This window comes from Mercenaria mercenaria, chromosome 13 (assembly GCF_021730395.1).
Source record: "Mercenaria mercenaria strain notata chromosome 13, MADL_Memer_1, whole genome shotgun sequence".
NCBI classification, from domain to species: domain Eukaryota; kingdom Metazoa; phylum Mollusca; class Bivalvia; order Venerida; family Veneridae; genus Mercenaria; species Mercenaria mercenaria.
In genome coordinates this window covers 13,596,857-13,618,127 of record NC_069373.1, presented here as the reverse complement: position 1 = coordinate 13,618,127, position 21,271 = coordinate 13,596,857, and the positions used below count along the sequence as shown (strand labels likewise).

The 21,271-nt window shown below is 35.1% G+C and overlaps 1 protein-coding gene and 1 long non-coding RNA gene across 9 annotated transcripts in view; one reads left to right on the top strand and one right to left on the bottom strand.

Annotated features, from left to right (window-relative positions):
- LOC128547828 (uncharacterized) overlaps positions 1 to 21,271 on the top strand; it is a 283,211-nt gene that overhangs the window by 93,889 nt on the left and 168,051 nt on the right. The gene's annotated exons all lie outside the window — the stretch shown is intronic.
- Positions 1 to 21,271, bottom strand: part of LOC123530509 (pleckstrin homology domain-containing family G member 7-like) — a 234,285-nt gene that overhangs the window by 91,740 nt on the left and 121,274 nt on the right. For all 8 annotated transcript variants that reach the window (XM_053521204.1, XM_053521205.1, XM_053521206.1 and 5 more), the window contains exon 2: positions 11,255 to 12,164. In XM_053521204.1, the coding sequence (XP_053377179.1) occupies positions 11,255 to 12,164 (910 nt within the window). The remainder of the gene's footprint in view (positions 1 to 11,254; positions 12,165 to 21,271) is intronic.

The window sequence follows — 21,271 nt, the reverse complement described above, 5'->3', positions numbered from 1 at the left end:
ACTTTTGAAAATAACTCGTATCTGACACTAATGCTCTTCCGTATCAGTGACTCTTACGCAGGAGTCTGATTGGAAACGAAAATTACTCCAAAAAGAAGACTAATTCTCAATTACTAACAATCCTGAGGAAGTCAACGTGAATCTGTGTTTCAGACCTTAATTACTGTCATTCTAAATCAAGTATTGATGATGACCATAATTTGTTCAGACGTTGATACCACGGAATCTCATTACGGTGAATACACAGAAACACGGCATACATGTATAATATTCATAACAGTTCAGAATGAGCGTACTTGCGTCATTTGACCTACGTTTAAATGTTCTATCAAAATGTTATCACCTGGCTACTGTCTTTATCCTCCGAAACACTCTTTCTGAGATGATGCTTCCTTGCAAAACAGTATGAAAATTTTCAAACTAAAGATAACTGACACAAAATCAAGAAAATAAGAAAGTCAGTAAGGCATTTTCAAAGACATTCAGCTCCATTTTGACTCAATTATGGCAATACTATAATCTTCAGTGAACAAAACCTTGTATAAAAATTCTCTTATAAAAATATTTTCTTAATGGTTTTAATGATTTTAAACATTCGTCAACTGTAATCATTTCCTGCATATTGTGAATACGTAAATATAATTTGACTTAGACCCTTAAGACTCAAAAAGGTCCCGCTTACAATGGCGGACAACTCTACAGTATTACTAACGATTTACCGTCCTCAGACCTGATGCGATCGGTTATCATAATATTAAATTAGTTTGTGAAAAAGGCATCGAAATCTTCTATCCTTGGAAGTTCGTTCTAAGTTTCCACTTTCCTACATGAAACCCTACAGTTTGCATGTAGTTAATGACGTTATCGCCTTTAATTAATCAAGTTTACTGTATTGATCTTTCTGTAACATGTTCTGTTCTCTGTTTATAATTATTTAACATACTGTGCTACTTTATTTTTCATTATCCTCACACTTACCTTTGACCGGTTTTTACGTCGTCTCTTTAATCTCTTTATACAAGCGTATATGCGTCTTCTAGTAAAATGATAATTATGACTAAATAACTAATATATCCTCATTTTATGAAAAATATGTGAGCACACATAATTTAATAAAAGTAGTGTTCTCAAAACATAAGTCCTGATCCTTTTAACTCAGTGTATATACTATAACAATTTGATCCTCGGTTCCATGTAAGAAACATAACCGGCGTTTAGGAATTCTGTGAATACTCTTAATTTGCTATTGATCAAACGTGACAATTCTGATGATATTCATGAATTTGTCTACAAACAGCAATCCCCTCATCCAGGTTGGTATTTTAACTTGACGTGTGATATGAGAAAACAATGAATAAATTTAATGAACTTGTAGTAAAATATCCCGGACGTTAGTTAGTATTCATTCGTCCATGTTTCCAATTTAAGAATACGTGTTTAAAGCGCGCGTAGATATGTTGGATATGATGTTGAATAAGGCATCGTAAGTTTGCTGTGGAAATAACAGCGACATGCGGAACCCGTATGAAAATTCATTACGCTAAAGTGCATGTTACTTTGCTGTGTGGGCGGCTCACCCAGCAGGGAGTGTCCGGCCGTTTTTGTATGCATTTGAACAGTGTGAGGTTTTCGTTTTCTGTATTTTTAGAGGGGTAGAATCAATTCCTTGTATGTAAGGGTTGCCAACATATACTTCACACAAGCAGATTAATGTGTTACGATTGTTTTTTGTGTATTATGTTATAAATTTTATTTTCACCGTTTCTTTTCCAAACCTGTAAGAAATTATTAGTACATAACATTCTAGAATTCCTCTTTCAACTTTTAACTACATACAAAGTGCTTATACAAGCACTATTCAATTTCGTCATTTGACGAGCATAACACCCTAAAGACAAAGTGGGGCCACCGTGGCCAAATAGTAGAGGTCACTAACTTCGAATCACTTGCCCCTCATCGATATGGGTTCGAGCCTCACTCGGGGAATTTATTTCTTCATGTGAGATAAGCCATACAGCTGGCTTACGGAAGGCCGGTGGTTCTATCCAGGTTCCCGCCCGTGATGGCATAATGCAAAGCGGAAAGTCGCCATATGACCTATAATTGTGTCGGTGCAACGTTTAACCCAAAACCAACAATTTGAAAATAATGACAAAGTATGTCATGTTTTAGACATTCTCCAAAATATGAATGCCAAGCGGAGACATGTGCGCTGAGAAATCCATAACGCCCATATAGTTCAATTTAATAATGAGAATAACGTAACACACTGCATGGATCAAGTCTAAAATTTCCATCAATTATAATGATAAAATATATTGCTAACCTAAAGTTCGACATATACACATTGTATAAAATTCATTCAATTTCATGTTTCCATAGAAATCTGTTTTCATCTGCTTTCACAAGGATATAGCAACTTAAATCTTAAAAGTAATTATCTAAGTAATAACGTGATAGATTTTTGTATGTCTGCTCGTGGGTTCGGCATGTGCCTTTGGTTGCATTATTTCATGGATTAAACTGCGATCTCTGCATTCAAGTCAAATTGTCAGAGACTATTCCGTATATTCAGCGACACAGTTGATGTTAAGCCTATTTTTGATGTCGTATCTAACAGAAAATGTTCTTCAATAATAAAGTGTTAGTCACTGACAGGTGTCTCTGACATCAGTTCCGTTGACGCATATAACTGTGTCTACAAAATAGTTTTTCCAGGAAGCAAGTTTTACACAAAGTGTCGTATTGCTATTCATCTGTCATATTCGTATATAATAATTTGTCTTTTTCTCTCAAATGTTTTTCTCGTAAGAAAATGTATCCATCAAGTTGATAAAACATATAAACAAATATTATTGATAAAGAACTGAATATATCAATTGACAAACGCATTTTTAACCATTGGCTTTCGTACTTGGATCTTTTTTCTTTTAAAAACTGTTTTGTTAACTTTTTAAGTTGACCAAGTTCAGTCCCACGCCCATGTGACCGATAGAACATGTTTTCATAAATACATATCTGTAACTAATAAAGTTAGAAGCAATGAGATTTGGCAATGAGCAATAGATATTTAACAATTAGCGATTGCCATTCAGCACTATATATATGGAACTTTTGTCATTCATTTGCCACAGCAACCTATTGAATGCTGTTGCGCCATGCTAACTGCCAAATACTTAAAAGAAATGTAAATTACTAATGCTGGTTGCCAAGTGATAAACACTAATCGTCAACAGTTTTAAACTTTATGTATTGATGATCTGTATCTTTAACCTATTGAACGTACCTGTTTATTACTTGAAAACACCTAATGTTTTACCATTATGATTTGACCAATTTCTAACGGTCATGGGAACGCTGGACAAAAACCTTTTACTCTAAAAAGTGTACAGACAGATGTTTTTGACAGATGGTCAATGACTATTGCAGGATGCATTCATCTACTGATACATGTGACTCTTTATTTAAATAAGCACTTGGCAATAAGCATCTCGCATTTCGCAATTAAAAGCGAGTTTTTATCAAAAGTCATTTTTTGTTTTTAAATCTATGTAAAACATGAACGATCTTTGTCAGCTCAAGATGTGGTGTTATATCGTTAAGAGTATAAAGGGGCCGTGTAATGGTGAGCCACAAGAGCATTTTTGTAATAATCAGCAAACTGAAGATGCAACCTACGTCAGTGTCCAATTTACTGTCATATCGTGGTAGATACTATCTATGACCAACTGATACACAGTTTACTAGCATGAATAATACTGATAAACTGAAATTATATTTTCACACATTTTCCAAAAGCTAAATATCTTGTGGAAACCTATGATAGAAAAGAATACAATGTATAATCAATGACTAAATACGTGATTACATTGAAGTTTTATACAATAATAATGACTATCGACATATTTATAAACTGTTGTACAATCTAGAGCAGATTTTAATATGTATATAATAATTCATATTTCATGTGATACAATATTACTACATATATCTTATTATAGGTACCTTATAGCTCCGTGGAGCAAGGTGTAACATTAAACTGATTATTATTAGTAATAATTGAGCTGCACCATGAGAAAACCAACATAGTGCGTGTGCGACCAGCATGGATCCAGACCAGCCTGGATGCAGTCTGGTCAGGATCCATGCTGATCGCTAACGCTTTCTTTAATTGCAATAGGCTTTGAAAGCGAACAGCATGGACCCTGACCAGTCTGCGCGGATGCCACTATGTTGGTTTTCTCATGGTGCGGCTCAATTATGTTTTGTGAAACGTCCTACACATGTCACTATAATACAATACTTACTTCCTTATTATCTCATTTACAAACAGATAAACTAGCACAAAAGAGTCTCCGCTCGAGATATGTAGGACGAAATAGAAAAAGATTTTTTTTTCAGCATGGGTGGGCTTGATTACAAATGGTTGTTCATATCAAGGTAGATCGCCATTCATGTCTCAACTCTAGTCATAATGGTAATTTTTATTGTATCAATATTGATTGAAATGAAAACTGCTTTCTTTAATCGCAAAAATACATCAACAAACTAAAATATAGGTTAAAGCTGGTTATCATGGAGTATGACAATGCTTGTGTCTTACAAAAAAACGTTCATTGACCTCGTGACGAAACTAAAATATTAACCCAGTATTCGTTTTCATGGCGATTGCTTTTTCCATTGATTGTGGTGTTTCTTTCAAATACACTTTGACAGAGAAAACCATAAAAAGCCGCCGTAATTTCCTATTGAATATGTTGTCTTGAAGAAACATGGAATGCTGGTTAAAGTACCATCTGTAGCCGTATTACTCTAGTTATTGCTGAAATTCTTGTGTTTACATGCACATTAAAAAGTGGATTTGTTTTGTTTGTTTGTTTTGGATTTAAACGCAGTTTTTCAACAGTACTTCAGTTATGTAACGGCGTGTAGTTAACCTTACCAGTGTTCCTGGATTCTGTACCAGTACAAACCTGTTCTCCACACGTAACTGCCAACTCCCTCACATGAATCAGAGGTGGAGGACGAATGATTTGAGGCACAATGTCATCAAATCGCCAAGGAAAACAAACGTCCCGCCCGGGGATCGAACTCACGACCCCGAGATTCGTAGGTCTTCGCTCTCCATGTTGAGCTAAGTGGGCAGGCTAAAAAAAGTTATGAGTCAATTATTTTATTTCTACTAAAAACAAGAAGCGCTCTATATGCCAACGAGACTGCGGATTTGAACTCTCTGTTGACCATCTGTATTGCACATGAATGAAATCGAGACATAAACATGTACACATTTCTTTGGAACTAAAATGTGGTTTAACATGCAGCATTTCGCGACATAACATATCAAGGTAATTATAAGGGGAGGTAACGAGTAACACACTCCGGATAATAGCAACTCAACAGTTGTCGTTTATACGTAGTGTGCCGCTTTCATACGGAATATAAAGATATTTTATTGTACAGTTATAATCAAGGGAAATGACATCTCCCCCAGTTGAGAGTGAAAAATTACATCTCCTAATAAAATGCAGTAAAGCGAATCCTAGGAGAAGCAAATTTAGCAATATTATTTCATTTGATTATCCCAGCACTAAACACACTGGAGAGTACTCTAAGGTTTCATTTATATAATTGGATTTTCTAGACATAAAACAGTCTGAACATAGACAGAGATGACTCTGCTAGGGAAATGTCCACGTGTGAGCAATACCGTAAATAAAATCAAGGAGAGCTTTGTCATTTTGAATGGAAACGTTAATGGTACTACATCTGTAACAATTTTGTCATGAAATATGGCAACTGACATTTACAAGTATTACAGCTGGCCTGTTAAAGATTAGGTTAGATATATATCTGACTCGGTGGGCCTCTGGGAAGAGACCCATGAACAATGTAAAATACCAAAGTAATAAAATACACTTCATAAACCGAGAGACACACACATCCTGTTGTTTTAAACAGTCAGAATAACGCTTAAAATAAAAGTTCGTACTGTACACCGATGCGCCCTGCCCCTTACTTAGTAAGAGCAGCACCAAGCGCATGCTGGCTGGCTATTCTTCCACTAATACATTGTATAAACAATTTAGGAAAGGGAAATCATTAAGTTGCGCTATCGTATAAGAACATGCATTGATTTACTTTAAAAGAGTAGGTTATCAATTATACGGTGCACTTCAAGGTGTCAGCAGCTTGTTGGAGGCAGATGCGCCATGCTAATTGCCAAATTATAAATACTGAATACTTCACGCCAAATCATAATCGCTAACTGCTCAATGTCAAACTGACTACCAAAAGTTAATTGTAAAATGGTGAATTCTAACTGTAAATTGTAAAATGCAAAACGAAGCATGTCAAATGCTTGTAACTAATTTTTCATTTAGAATGAGCTGAATATATCAGCTCAAGAATGTCTTCTTTAGCCATTGGTCTTCTTTTAGACTTTTCCTTTCTTTAAAAAAGTGGCCTCTGTAGCAGACATTTCGTTCTTTAATTTTTTTTTCTTTTTATGATAAACAGTATCAGTCCTAAGTCCTTGTGACATAACTGCGGAACATTATATGTTTTCAATTATCTGAAAGTTTGGGAGATACACAAACTAATAAAATTAGAAAAGTTGACAATAAGCATTTATCATTTGGCTATTAGCAATTAATATTTGTCAATTAGCAACTGGCATTCAGCACTTAGTATATGGCGTAAAGCATATGGTAGTTAGCATTTGTCACACATTTACCACGATATGGAAGGCCTGTGTGCCACGCCAATTGCCAGATGCAAAAATACAAATGTTTCATGCTAAATGTCAATTACTTAATTGGTGATGTTAAATATTACATTCTAACTGCTACATATCGTATACTTAATGCTAAATGCTAAATGTCAGATAGTTAATGTTTATTGTCAAAAGACAAAATTTAATGCGAATCGTATAATTCTTTAACCTTACGAACAAATGAGCTGTGTAACGCCGCATAACAGAATCGCCGCATAAACGTGTTTTTTTTTTTCGTTTATGCGGTGATTTTCAACGCATAAACAGGACTTTCTTATGTGGCAAAAAGGCACACTTTTGCCGCATAAAAAAACAATTAAAGACGATTTCGGGAGTTTCGTGTTTTTTTCATATAGACAAAGAAGGAAAATTGCAAACTGTTCCATAGATTTTTTTTAAACTTGGTATGATTATAGAAAATCACATCAGGAAGAAATTTATGAGAAAAAATCGGGGGTCACCGTCCTACTTTTTGAGTTATCTGCCCTTGAATCTGAGATTTTTGCTATTTTATGTCATTTTCAAGGGCAGATAACTCAAAATCAAGCCTACTGATACTTCATACAATTTCATATTCTTGTTTGTTATCTCAATTTCAGACATTCTGCAAAGTTTTAAATGATTCTTTCAAATAAAATTATTGCTATACTTCAATGAGTAAGCATATTGCTTTTTTCCTTGAAAAAAGGGAGATAATTTGGAAAAAAAATCTATTTGTTCGCGTAAGAGACTATTGAAATATATCTGTCTGATGAAAGTTCTGTAAAGTTGGTACAATGACACGGAATAAAGTAAGAACCATTTATTTCAAATGACAACTGGTATGACTAGACGCAAATTTAAGTTATCTGCCCTTGAAAATGACCTAAAATAGTAAAAATCTCAGATTAAGGGGCAGATAACTCAAAAAGTAGGACGGTGACCCCCGATTTTTTTCTCATAAATTTCTTCCTGAGGTAATTTTCTATAATCATGCCAAGTTAAGGAAAATTCTATGGAACAGTTTGTAATTTTTCTTCTTTGTCTATATGAAAAAAACCTGAAACTCCCGAAATCGTCTTTAAAACACATACTAGTACAATAGTGGTTGATAAAGTTTCATCAAGATCGGACTTAGTTTTTTGTGTCCACTTAACCAAGCTTTGAACTAGACTTTTAGAGACGTAAATTCTGACAAAGATTTAGTAAGATCGGTTTAAATGTAGACCAAACCAATTGATCTTTCTGCGAAAACGTTTGAAATGGCGTTTGGCCCAACTTAAGGCGGGAATATATGTTACGACAACGCACATCACCGTCATTTGGGACAATCAGAAAATTGAATCGTCGTATGACGTAACATATATTCTCGCCTTTTTGTCAGACTGACGGGCATGTACCCTTGACAATGCACACTTTCAACGTCATTTCAAACGTTTCTAGAAAAGTCAGTTGTTAACGACGGACAAACAAATCCAACAATCCTCACAGCTCCACATGTGCTCTTTGTGCTCAGATGAGCTAAGAATTATTTCCTTGTCAAGAACCACTGGTAATTGTGCGACTGTGAAATTTATTCACGTCTAGGTCATCAGCGTATATCTCTGGTTACCAGGGCAACGAAAGGAAAACTTTTGAAGATTATACTGTTTCCAAAAATTTCAACACAACATTAGTTTTGGGCACTTGAACAAGAGGACTCAGATGACTGATATAGGGTCACTGATTGTGTTTTATGCACTAGTCATTTGTAACCAAGAAAATGTAGATGTGAACACTCCAAGGGGAGTAATAATTTATTTTCAACTTTCAATTTTGGCTCAACTTTAAAATATTACCTTAAATTTGACCAATTTGCGTGCCTACTTTTCCCGTATTTTTTCAAAATGACAGTAATATACTACGCCCTAATCTTAATCATCATCATAATCAACAACATCATCACAACCACGATCATCATCACCACAATCACAACCACCACCACCACCATCATCATCCCCACAACCATCATCATCATAATTATCATCATCATTCCCGTATTTTTTCAAAATGACAGTAATATGCTACGCGGTATTCTTAATCATCATCATAATCAACAACATCATCACAATCATCTCCACAATCACAACCACCACCATCATCTCCACAATCACAACCACCACCATCATCATCATCCCCACCACCATCATCATTACCGACGCCAGTATCATCATCATCATCAACAACAACGTCATCACCATCGTTTTTGTTGAAATATTAGAACTCTATTTTTTAGCTTTATAATAAATGGTTAAGTTAATCCTCTTTATGTGGCAAAAAAGGCACAGTTGCGCCCCATTTAAGCAATTTCTACTTTATGCGTTGAGCGTCGCCGCATAAACGTTTATGCGTTGAAAATCACCGCATAAACGAAAAAAAAAACACGTTTATGCGGCGATGCTGCTATGCGGCGTTCTCTGTATCTCTTAAACTAATAAATGTCATTTTAATTATTTGAAAACTTTTAGTGTTCTACCAGTCTAATTTGAAGCAATAACATGTTCTATCGGTCATGGGAACATGGCACCGAAGTTGTTTACTCTAAAATATTTTGAAAAAAAAAAAACAACAACAACTTTTAAACGAGAAAAGTTATGTAACCAGGGCCAATGAATATTTGAAGGATTTATTCATACACTGTTATATTCAGCTCCCTGTTTTAATAAGCATTTAGTAATATGCATTTAGCATTTTATTATTTTGCAATTAACAATTAGCAATTATCTTTTGAAAATTACTGTTTGACAGTCAATATTTGGCAAATTTTGCATTTAATATTTGGCATTTTCCATCTGGCAAGCATGACGCACCGGTGTTCCGTAGTAGCACTGCAAACTAACCTCGTTTGCATTTCAAGGAGAGGACAACTGTAAGCTAATATAGCTTTCTGTCCAATTCCTCAACTATTACCTTGTAAATGTTTCATGTATTTCTGAAATAAAATGTGTTTAATCTATCTTCTTAATACTTGTCGCTTATTAAAGTGGACGTTACTTATTATCTACGACGAGCATGTGGTTTAAGGCATCATAGAGGAAGCAAAATGAAAAGGAATAAGGTGAGTAATTCTGTCAAAATGTGCTTTCTTGTTGTTGTCGAAAGAATTCTAAAGTAAACAGATCCTAATGTTTTGCTCAATTTTGTAGAAAGGGTGCATGCTTCAGTAACACTTTTTCAGAATACATTCTGCGAAAAGAAAGGGGTTTGTTTTGTTTGTTTATATTCCAGAGATGGCAAGTTTTGCTGATCGAGACTTGAAGTAGGGGTTTAATGTGCTGGCAAAAACATATATGCATCTTTCAGGGCAGCATACCGCCACAGACTGCAGTGAATTGTATGCACTTGGAACTATTCAACTCCCTATTTTCTTTCTAGTTTTTCGACAGTTTATGATAGATCTTTCATGAAAAGTAGGTGTATGAAAAAAAGTGTTGTTCTATAAAAATACGTAAAAAAAATCTGAAGTGGCTGATCACACTGGACACAATGGACACACAATATAATACAGTGCGAAATGTTGACACATTCTAGAGGATATGCGCGTTGTTAGTAGCCAAGAAATAAAGGCAACTTTGGATTTGAACCAGTCTGTGGTTCCCTTCCCTAAAACTTAACGTAAACTAAATGGTATACAAGCCAGAATCGTTCAAAGAGGTAATATGCAGGTCATTTATTTTCTAAATGTACAAATTAATTTCGAAAATTCTGTTCACTTAAGAAGCTATTTTTAATTCAAATTAACTTCTGATAGTGGTAAAAAGTTGATCCCTATATAAAAAAGGATTTTCCAGGCAATCTTTAGAAGGTAAACTACTCTTAAGGCAACCAGCCTTTGAAAACGCAAGTGTTTAAAAGGTCGCTACGCCTGATAGTGTTTATTTGTAACATCATATGATATTGAAGTCTGCAATAAATATAAAAGTTGTTTGCGTAATACAAACAACAGTTTCAACAACCGCTTTCATTCAGGCCATGCCATAACGTCCACACTGACTAATGATAACATCAATAAAGTACTCTACAGGGTGCAACCACTATGCCTTAAGAAATTATCCATTAAAAATGCATAAAAATGACGTTGCCAATTGCAGATTAAGTACATCATTGCAATTAATTCATAATTTCACAAAGAGATTATTCTTTAAATCGAAGAAAAAAGCAATATTCTGATTTCTAATTAAAAGACGTTTTCAAAATGTTGTTATCTTTTAGTCTGTTCTAAACGTCACATTTTCTGAAGCTGTAAGTCTATTTCGTTTTAGCAATGAATTACAGTGTACGCACGGTATAGCATAGAGGTAAAACATCTAGAATACTAGAAGCAAAAGTTCACTTGATAAGTTCCGGACAAGGATGTACATATTCAGTTGCTTCTTGTTTACAATAAATCTATCTTAATATCGAAAAGAATATAACGATTTACAGTAAGGCCAAAATTGTAAAACTAATATAACCTGCACTTACCCGTCATGAGGAATCTCCAAGATTGACTCCAGATCTGACACAGACCCGGGATCGTCTGCAAGCAGTAGTGGCATGCGCTTCCTGTTAGGTGAATTTGGTATACATATATCCGACAATGTACGTCCATGTCTGTAATTCAAATTTGAATCCGAACGGTACATATCCGAATTATTGTTATAAATATTGTCTGACTCCAAGCATGTCATGGAACGTGGACGTCGAGTTTTGAAGACATGATGTCTCCGGCGAATGTTATCACTTGACTGTCTTCGAGCTGGGTTATTATTATTATTCATGTAATTGGAATTAATATAGTTGCTGCAATTTTGATTATTTGCTGCAGTATAGTTACTCCATTCGCTTCCGCTACTTACACTTCCGCTGCTTACACTATTTCTATAGCCAGAAAGGTTGCACTGCGTTGATATATCACGTTGCCATGGATACCTTGCCTCATAACTTTCTCCCACGATATCCATGTGCGCAAGTGTGTGGTCAAACTGGTCTTCGTCAGGGTGAAATTCCGACTTGTTTCCATTTACGAGCGAATTTTCCCTAATTTCATTATCAAAATGCCCATTTGCAGGAACAGAGAAGTCGCCGCTGGATTCCATTAGATGGTTTTTATTCATGTCGACCGGTGTAACTGTTGGTAACACGGACGTGGAATTATATCTCCGCATCATGATGTCCCTTTTCCTAATGGAAGGTGATCGTGATGAAGTTACTGTCTTTTCAACATCACACTGATGGGAATCAGCAGAGTTCCTTTCAGTGTAATTCCTTGATGGATATTCATGATCACCATGCTGATTTCGATGCTCATGTGATTTATCTGCATGTGAGCGTCTAGGCGGCGGTGAGGGTGTGTCGTCTAATTTCTCTGTGTAAGGCACTTGTGACCCGTTCTCTGTAACAGATAACAGTAAAATGTTTTATTGACATTGTATAATATGCAATGGTCAATGTTTATGTGTAAATTTATATTAAATTCTATGGATATGTAAAATATAAACCGCCTTAATTGAGTTATTCGTATATCATTTAAAACATACGGTAAATATGGCCGTACGTGCGTTACTTCTTATCGTCTGCTAAACGATCATAGTTTGATGATATTGTTGATACAATACAAACATTTCAATAAAATATGTATAGTGTTGTTTTTTTCTACATCTCTGTTGCAAATGGCAAAGACATGTTCTAACTTTCCATAAAAATAGCACCAGCTGCGTTATCATATACAAAGAAGTAACTCAATAGTCTCTATCTATCTGACGCTTTGCAGTTCTGCAATGCTTTGTAATTCATTTAACTTTCTTTTTAGTATATTGCTATCATAAGATGATAATGTTTCTTTGCTATTTCTAAAATCTGTAATAAATATGTAAACTATTCCCCACGTCACAGATGTAAACATTTAAATTGGAAAGCGTTTCTGGTGAAAAGAACATTCTTCTAACGCCTGGTTAGCGCGCTGTTAAACTTATAATAATTTTCTGTTTGTCAGTGGCTCGAGTATATTTACATATATATTCGCATACAGCAATATATCCTAGGAATATTCAAATTTTTACAAGACAACTGAACAATCAAGTGAACTAAATGGACTGGATGAGTGTTGTCTTGGCATCTAATATACATCTAAGATTTCCTTAATGAGTATATTATTCATTGACTCGTCGCATATGCTTAAGTGTATAGCCAAACCAGACCACGTTCGAATTTTTGTACTCCCAAAGGCGCAATATTTTCAACTAGCGTATAACCAGACAGAACGCTTAACTTAATTACAAGCGTATGTTTTTTTTTTTTGTCTTCTTGTATACTCCCGGGTCACGATTTTAAGAGACATCTCAGTTAATAACAATGAATTATCGGTATGAAATAAAATACATGTACTTCGAAGATCGTCGCTTGACCATTTACATGTCCGTACTAATATCACAGCTATGACTGTAGCATCGCTGAGTTGTCTGCACTTTGAAGGATTTCAGCGGATATTTAAATTAGTTAAATCAAGTTGCCTGAAAATCGTAAAGTCAATAAAAATTTGTGGTGGATCAAACAGGTTTACTCGAAACTTTAAAATAAGTTCGTCATTTAAGTTCAAATAATAGTACTTTACGTTTTCAAAAGCTGTTTTAAAACGTCTGTTATACCAACCCCACTATCGGCAATAAGGAACGATACCCATTTCTGCTTATCTCCAGGATTTAGACCATCCTATTCTATTTAAAAACAGTGATATACTTTGAAAAATTAACAACATCCCATAAAGTGTTGTTTGTGTCACTATTCAAGATTTTCTAGTTTATATGGATCATTATCGACAATACGGAAATCTAATATCTGCCGACACAATCAGAACTTTAGCAGCCTTGAGAGACAGCATTGGCTTTGAATATTAAGATAAACAACTTTCATTGACATTGTTTTTTCATTGAGTAGAAATGTGATATAAAAATGTAAACAATGGAGACAAGGTTGAGTGCTAGCACTTTATGACTCATTAGCTGTTGTTCTAAAATCGTTCAAATGATGAAAATAATAAACATATTTACAACATATTTGACCACGTCGCCGCAGAGATCAAGTGTTTTCATAACATCTGACTTTAACCTTGAACCATCTTGAAAAGTTCTGTAACTACTAAAGTCTCGTGCCATTGAAATAGTCAAATACAAGCTTGCATTCTTTAAAAATACATCTTTCTAAACCGAATTCTGTTATGTAACTGAAAAATCTTGTAAGTTAACCTTGTGTATAGTTAGACATAATTTTCATCGGTGAATGGCACAAGTGACAGATCAGTGTTTGGTCTGCATAAACATTAATGTCCTTTTCCTTTAGCATTTGTAAATTGGAAGAAAATATATAAATCGTATATAAACTTAAGCTATATATGTAAGTAATCGTTTAAAAGAAAAAAAAAATAACACCCGTGGTTCTTTTATGGCCACCGTTGTTTGCTTGCAAAAAATTGCATTAATATGAAATTTTAACAATTATTCGTTTTCAAGTAAATATCTGTCAGGCAGGGCCTCAAATTACAGACTGCATTTTCCCCAGTCACGGGAAAAACGTTATAGTAAGTAGGATTACAATTTGAATAAGTTGGACTGATGTGTCTAGTACAATACACTAATAAGTAAAAGACATAAACTGGTAGATGCATTTATCTAAACCTTTGAACACTTTTTCCTATTGTTTTTCCCTTTTAATATACAAGGCGAGCAAATTGTAATGCCGAAATTTTTTATGTATGTTATAGGTATAGATGTTATGGCACTAATGGCATTACTTACTATGTCCAAATAATAAAATACGGTTCCAGGTTATCTTCTTTATTTTTCTTCACAGGAAAACCACACAGTTTAAAGTAACAATTAACAGTTTTCACACGGATATCCGTAGAATATAACAATTAGTAAAACGCTTTAAATATTAAAATATCATATGTTCTAGTGGAAAACCACGGCGTTTCTACGTAGAAATCCAAAGTTATTCTCCCAAACTTGCTGTCTTCAAAATATATTTTTTCTCCGCATATCATAACTAACCAATTGAAATGATCATTATTGTAAGTGCAATTAACAGTATAAACCAATCAAATTCAAAAAGGCATACAGGGTAATAAAATTACAAGTATTTGAAATATTAAGAAGTTTTGACAGCAATCAACACCTTATCAGTCAGGAAGTCTTAACATTTAAATAAAATATCAAGTCAGTCACAATGACCCTATCACAAATAGATTTAGAAACCTTTTAGCACATTCTGGACAATCAAAGATTAAAGTGCATAAATGTGTGAAAGTTGAGACAACAATAAAGTTTTGACAAGTGTCATGAAAACATAAAGAATTTTCATTATTTAAAATTTTAGCAACATAAACATATTGAATAATTTATCCTTATTGTAATTTCTATATTAAAAAGATATACATTTTTGTGATAACTGACTTTTAACATTTTTTTCTGATTTTTCACTGCACAACAAAATTACCAATGGAAGTTATTAGACTTGTTACTTTGTATGTCTTTGTTTTACAAATTCTTAAAACAATGATAATTGTAAATTATACTTTCATCCATCATTTTTACCTTGAGCGGTCATTACGAAATACTTTGATCTTTTTGCTCATCCAAAAGTATTTTAAGTATTCAGGTCGATCAAATAGATAGGTCATGTTACACCTAACTAATTATACAGGGGTATCTGTGTCACGAAAATGGTTAATTAACATAACTCTTGTATTTTGTATTACAGTGTGTTCGACATTTCTCAAAGGTCACCGAGTTTTTATTGAACGATGATTGCTTATAAAACTCTGTGTCTATGCCATGTTATAAACAGGATATAAAGATAAATGTGGTGTCCTGTGTACTTTCTTAATAACTGTAGGTGTTGCATAATCTTATACGATCAAAGAATTCTAGCCGCTAATACTATCTGGGAATAGAAAAAAATAACAGTAATTTAAAGTCTACGTTTTAAGTCAGGGGTTTTTGTATGTCTATGTAAAAATTTTATATACCAACTGATGCGCTAAACAAGAGTGGCTTTTAATACACAGATATTTAAGACATATGAGCCATGCCATGGGAAAACCAACATAGTGGGTATGCGACCAGCATGGATCCAGACCAGCCTGCGCATCCGCGCAGTCTGGTCAGGATCCATGCTGTTCGCTAATAGTTTCTCCAATTCCAATAGGCTTTAAAAGCGAACAGCATGGAGCCTGACCAGACTGCGCGGATGCGCAGGCTGGTCTGGATCCATGCTGGTCGCATACCCACTATGTTGGTTTTCTCATGGCATGGCTCATATATCGTGGTTTAAGTTCATTTGGATATAAAGGTGTAAGGACTTGTTATTTCAATAAAGGCAAAAACGTTTGTAATTACTCCACAAACATATTATCCATATAATTAAAATTTAAAAAAAAAAATGTCACCAGCAATTAATTCATTGCACTGTTAATAACTTACGTTTTTACATAAAGCTCATATGACTGGTGTATTTAAATAAAAATGTTCTTTATTTCTTGTCTGAAAGGTACCGTATCAAATAGCTCACAATATGCACCCATTTAATAATGCTGAATTAATGGGTATATAACAACACACGCGTGTCAGGTAATATAAATTTGAAACATGACCTTCATATCAAGGTAAAAGATTTATTTGCTTCCGTGTAACATGCCAACTCGTTTAGTTTTTACACAATATTAAATGTTATGATATTTAATGCATTTATGTATTCTTGGTTTATATATGAGCCGTGCCATGGGAAAACCAACATAGTGGCTTTGCGACCAACATGGATCCAGACCAGCCTGCGCGGATCAGGGTCCATGTTGTTCGCTAACAGTTTCTCTAATAGCAATTGGTTATGAAAGCGAACAGCATGGATTCTGACCAGACTGCGCGGATGCGCAGGCTGGTCTGGATCCATGCTGGTCGCAAAGCCGCTATGTTGGTTTTCCCATGGCGCGGCTCAATTATGTTTTGCATTAATAACTCCAATCAGTTTTCCGTTTTTTTTCTTCATTTAATAAATTAAAAAAAAAAATCATGATTTTCCGGAACTAAAACGGGAAATGCCAATAGGTGTCTGACAATGTGGTGGAGCAAAAAGTCAAGCAATGTAGTAAACCGCAAAACTCAGAAAAGGTGATTGATTAATACGTTATTGAAAGGTGTATAAAATCGATATAATTGCAATTTTGTAATATGTCTGTTCTCATAAATCTGAATTTTGTCTGATGAAATTCACCGAGATTTACATTAATTTGATATTATCATATGAATGATACGACTGTATATGCAATATAAATAAACGAACCGCTTCACATAAATGCGCATAAATACAAACTAATATTATTTTTGAATTTAATTATCCACCCTCATTCTACGTCGAATTTTGTAGTTATAATAATATGATAATTTTAAAGCATTACACGCAGAATATAATATCTGCGTCTGATTTTATATCCTTAAAGTAAAGTACACACTGCTGGAAAGAAACAGTACTGTTTCTAATAAAAGGATGAATAAGTTTTTTTCCTTCTTTATTAAATAAAAAAGTGCATTGATTCTCCATCCGCCACGCTAAGCTAAAACACTTTCAAACTGTTCCAACATTCATAGTTACACTATGATTTCGTTATTTTCAGGTATCTGTATCTTTAAAAGTATCAATTAAAACGATGTGAAAGAAATACAGAATATTTGTTTGTTTTTGTACGACGTTAGTGAACATTACTGAGAGGCAAGAATGAAAACATATAAAATATCGTATTTAAGAGTGAACGTTAATTTGATATTTAATGTTGAACTTTCTATTTCATGTCTTTTCAATGGCACGGGCAAATCATGACGTCATGGTGTTCATGAAAGAAAAAGTTAAATAATTCCATGGCATTCAAAGACTTTTCTATTACATTTTAATATGAAGGTATTTTAATATATTCAAAACGAGGAAGCTGCCTTACAAACAAAACACCACATTTAAGGTGTGTTAAAGGCCGAGATTGGTAGCCTTGGAGAACTTTTCTGTGATTGACATTAATTGTAAAGAAATTACCCCCTGATCTCAACTGACCACAGCATGCCTTCATGCTGTAACACATTCTCTCAGAAAATTAATGGTTTTATTACCTCAAAGATTTCTTTCTAAAAGTTTATTTACTCTTGTTATTTTTCGCAATGATTTTAGATATTTCACTTTTTATGCCATTTCTTTCGGTCATCACACACCAACGAACACAAACGTACGCACGAACACGTGCGCATCTATATCGACTTCCAAAAGCAAATAAAAATACTGCATATAGAAGAATGAATTAATCGTATATAACAGAATAGTTAAGATACTGCGACGTCAGTTAGAGAAAATAACGTCACGTCATGTTACGTTTTTACACCAACGTCAGACACAACGTCAATATAAAAACATTTTAACGTGACGTATTTAAGTGTCTGTACAATATACCAATCTAGATAAATAGGTCTGTTTTCCAATTGTTTAAACAGAAGATAGTTTGAATGAAATATGTTCTCTTTAAACATTGCTCTCAGTTCTTTATTCTAATAGCCTCGTATTTATGAAAGTCGATTATCAATGTATAAAACAAAGGAAGTGTACATTAAATGTGTCCATAAAAACCATCTGCCGCCTTATCATTTTAGTTAAGTTGGTCTGCAGTTCGCAGTTCGCAGTTCGCGTTTCGAATTGCGAACTGCAAACTGGTCTGCAGTTCGCAGTTCGCAGTTCGCGATTCGAATTGCGAACTGCAAACTGGTCTGCAGTTCACGATTCGAATTGCGAACTGTAAACTGGTCTGCACTTTACGATTCAAATGTCAACGTGCAGTCTGATCAACAATGTCCTGCACATTGCAGACAAGAATGCATTTCACAGTTGGTCTGCAGTTCTCGTTTCGAATTGCGAACTGCAAACTGGTCTGCAGTTTGCGATTCGTGTTGCGAACTGCAAATTAGTCTGCAGTTTACGATTCAAATTTCAAAGTGTGCAGTCTGATCAGCACTGCCCGGCAAATTGTAGACAAGAATGCATTTCACATTTGGTCTGATGTTAGCAGTTCGCGTTTCGAATTGCGAACTGCAAACTGGTCTGCAGTTCGCGATTCGAATTGCAAACTGTAAACTGGTCTGCGCTTTACGATTCAAATGTCAACGTGCAGTCTGATCAACACTGTCCTGCGCATTGCAGACAAGAATGCATTTCACAGTTGGTCTGCAGTTCGCGTTTCGAATTGCGAACTGCAAACTGGTCTGCAGTTCGCGATTCAAATTCGAACTGCAAACTGGTCTGCAGTTCGCGATTCGAATTGCGAACTGTAAACTGGTCTGCGCTTTACGATTCAAATGTCAACGTGCAGTCTGATCAACACTGTCCTGCGCATTGCAGACAAGAATGCATTTCACAGTTGGTCTGCAGTTCGCGTTTCGAATTGCGAACTGCAAACTGGTCTGCAATTCGCGATTGGAATTCGAACTGCAAACTGGTCTGCAGTTTGAGATTCATATTGCGAACTGTAAACTGGGCTGCAGTTTACAATTCAAATTTCAAAGTGCAGTCTGATCAGCACTGTCCAGCGCATTGCGGACAAGAATGCATTTCATAATTAGTCCGCAGTTTGCATTTCGCGTTTCCAACTGCGAACTGCAAACTGGTCCGCAGTTCGCGTTCCGAATTGCAAACTGCAATCTTGTCTGCTGATTACAATAAAAATTTCAAAGTGCAGTCTGATCAGCACTTTCTTGTGCATTGCAGACAAGAATGCATTTCACAGTTGGTCTATAGTTCGCAGGTTGTGTTCGAATTGCGAACTGCAAACTGGTCTGCAGTTCGCGATTTGAATTCGAACTGCAAACTGGTCTGCAGTTCGGGATTCGTATTGCAAACTGTAAAACTGGGCTACAATTTACGATTCAAATTTCAAAGTGCAGTCTGATCAGCTAATTAATACAGATGGATAACTCTAGCTACCCTAAACGGTGTTATTTTATGCTAAAATCTTTAGATAACGTAGGTAGAATCACCTGGGCTACTCAGGTCAAGCACTTGTTATTTTGTATGGTTTGGGTTATGTTGGATTTCACATGATGTTGGAAATATTGACTACTTCGTTAGTATTTTTCGTCAAAGACTCATACGGATTGTCATAAACAAAACTGGAAAGAGTCTATCGAAGAATCAAGTAGATGTCACCATTATAAACATTTTAAAACTTTATTAAATACAGAACGTTACCTTACAATAAATTTGCCATTTAAATACAGACTAGCAATGTCAAAATTTCGTTGTTCAAGCCATAAGCTGCATGTTGAAACTGGTAGGCACAACAATACACCTTTTGAATCTCGTATCTTCGTATCTGCCAATTTTGTTATAATAGAAGTAACACTAGTATTGTTGAATGTGAATATCATGCTTTTTTTTCAATGTGAGAAATTTAGTGAGATCCGTAATCAGTATCTTCTTAATTGGTATTCATCTGACAGAAGTATACAAAGTTTTTATAACATACTTAGCTTGATAATGAAAAGGTGTTATATCTAACAGCATTGTATCTTGAGAAACTCTTAAATAATGTTTGACCTGTTAAATATGATATTCAGCAGCCTATGTTTACTAGTCGACTGTGTGCTGAACCTATGAATATGTATTTTAACTTATCCGATTGTATATGTTTACATTTTGTGGGATCACAACTGTTTATATATTTACTTACCATATATTACGTAGTGTATTTTTGGCCGGAGGCCTTTGTTACAATTCATAAACTTTTGACTTGACTTGACTTGACTGTCCAGCGCATTGCGGACAAGAATGCATTTCATAATTAGTCTGCAGTTCGCATTTCGCGTTTCCAACTGCAAACTGCAAACTGGTCCGCAGTTCGCGTTCCGAATTGCAAACTGCAATCTTGTCGGCTGATTACAATAAAAATTTCAAAGTGCAGTCTGATCAGCACTTTCTTGCGCATTTCACAGTTGGTCTATAGTTTGCAGTTTGTGTTTCGAATTGCAAACTGCAAACTGGTCTGCAGTTCGCAGTTCGCGATTCGAATTGCGAACTGCAAACTGGTCTGCAGTTCGCGATTCGAATTCGAACTGCAAACTGGTCTGCAGTTCGGGATTCGTATTGCAAACTGTAAACTGGGCTACAATTTACGATTCAAATTTCAAAGTGTGCAGTCTGATCAGCACTGTCCAGCGCATTGCGGACCAGAATGCATTTAATAATTAGTCTGCAGTTCTCATTTCGCGTTTCCAACTGCGAACTGGTCCGCGGTTCGCGTTCCGAATTGCAAACTGCAATCTTGTCGGCTGATTACAATAAAAATTTCAAAGTGCAGTCTGATCAGCACTTTCTTGCGCATTTCACAGTTGGTCTATAGTTCGCAGTTTGTGTTTCGAATTGCAAACTGCAAACTGGTCTGCAGTTCGCAGTTCGCGATTCGAATTGCGAACTGCAAACTGG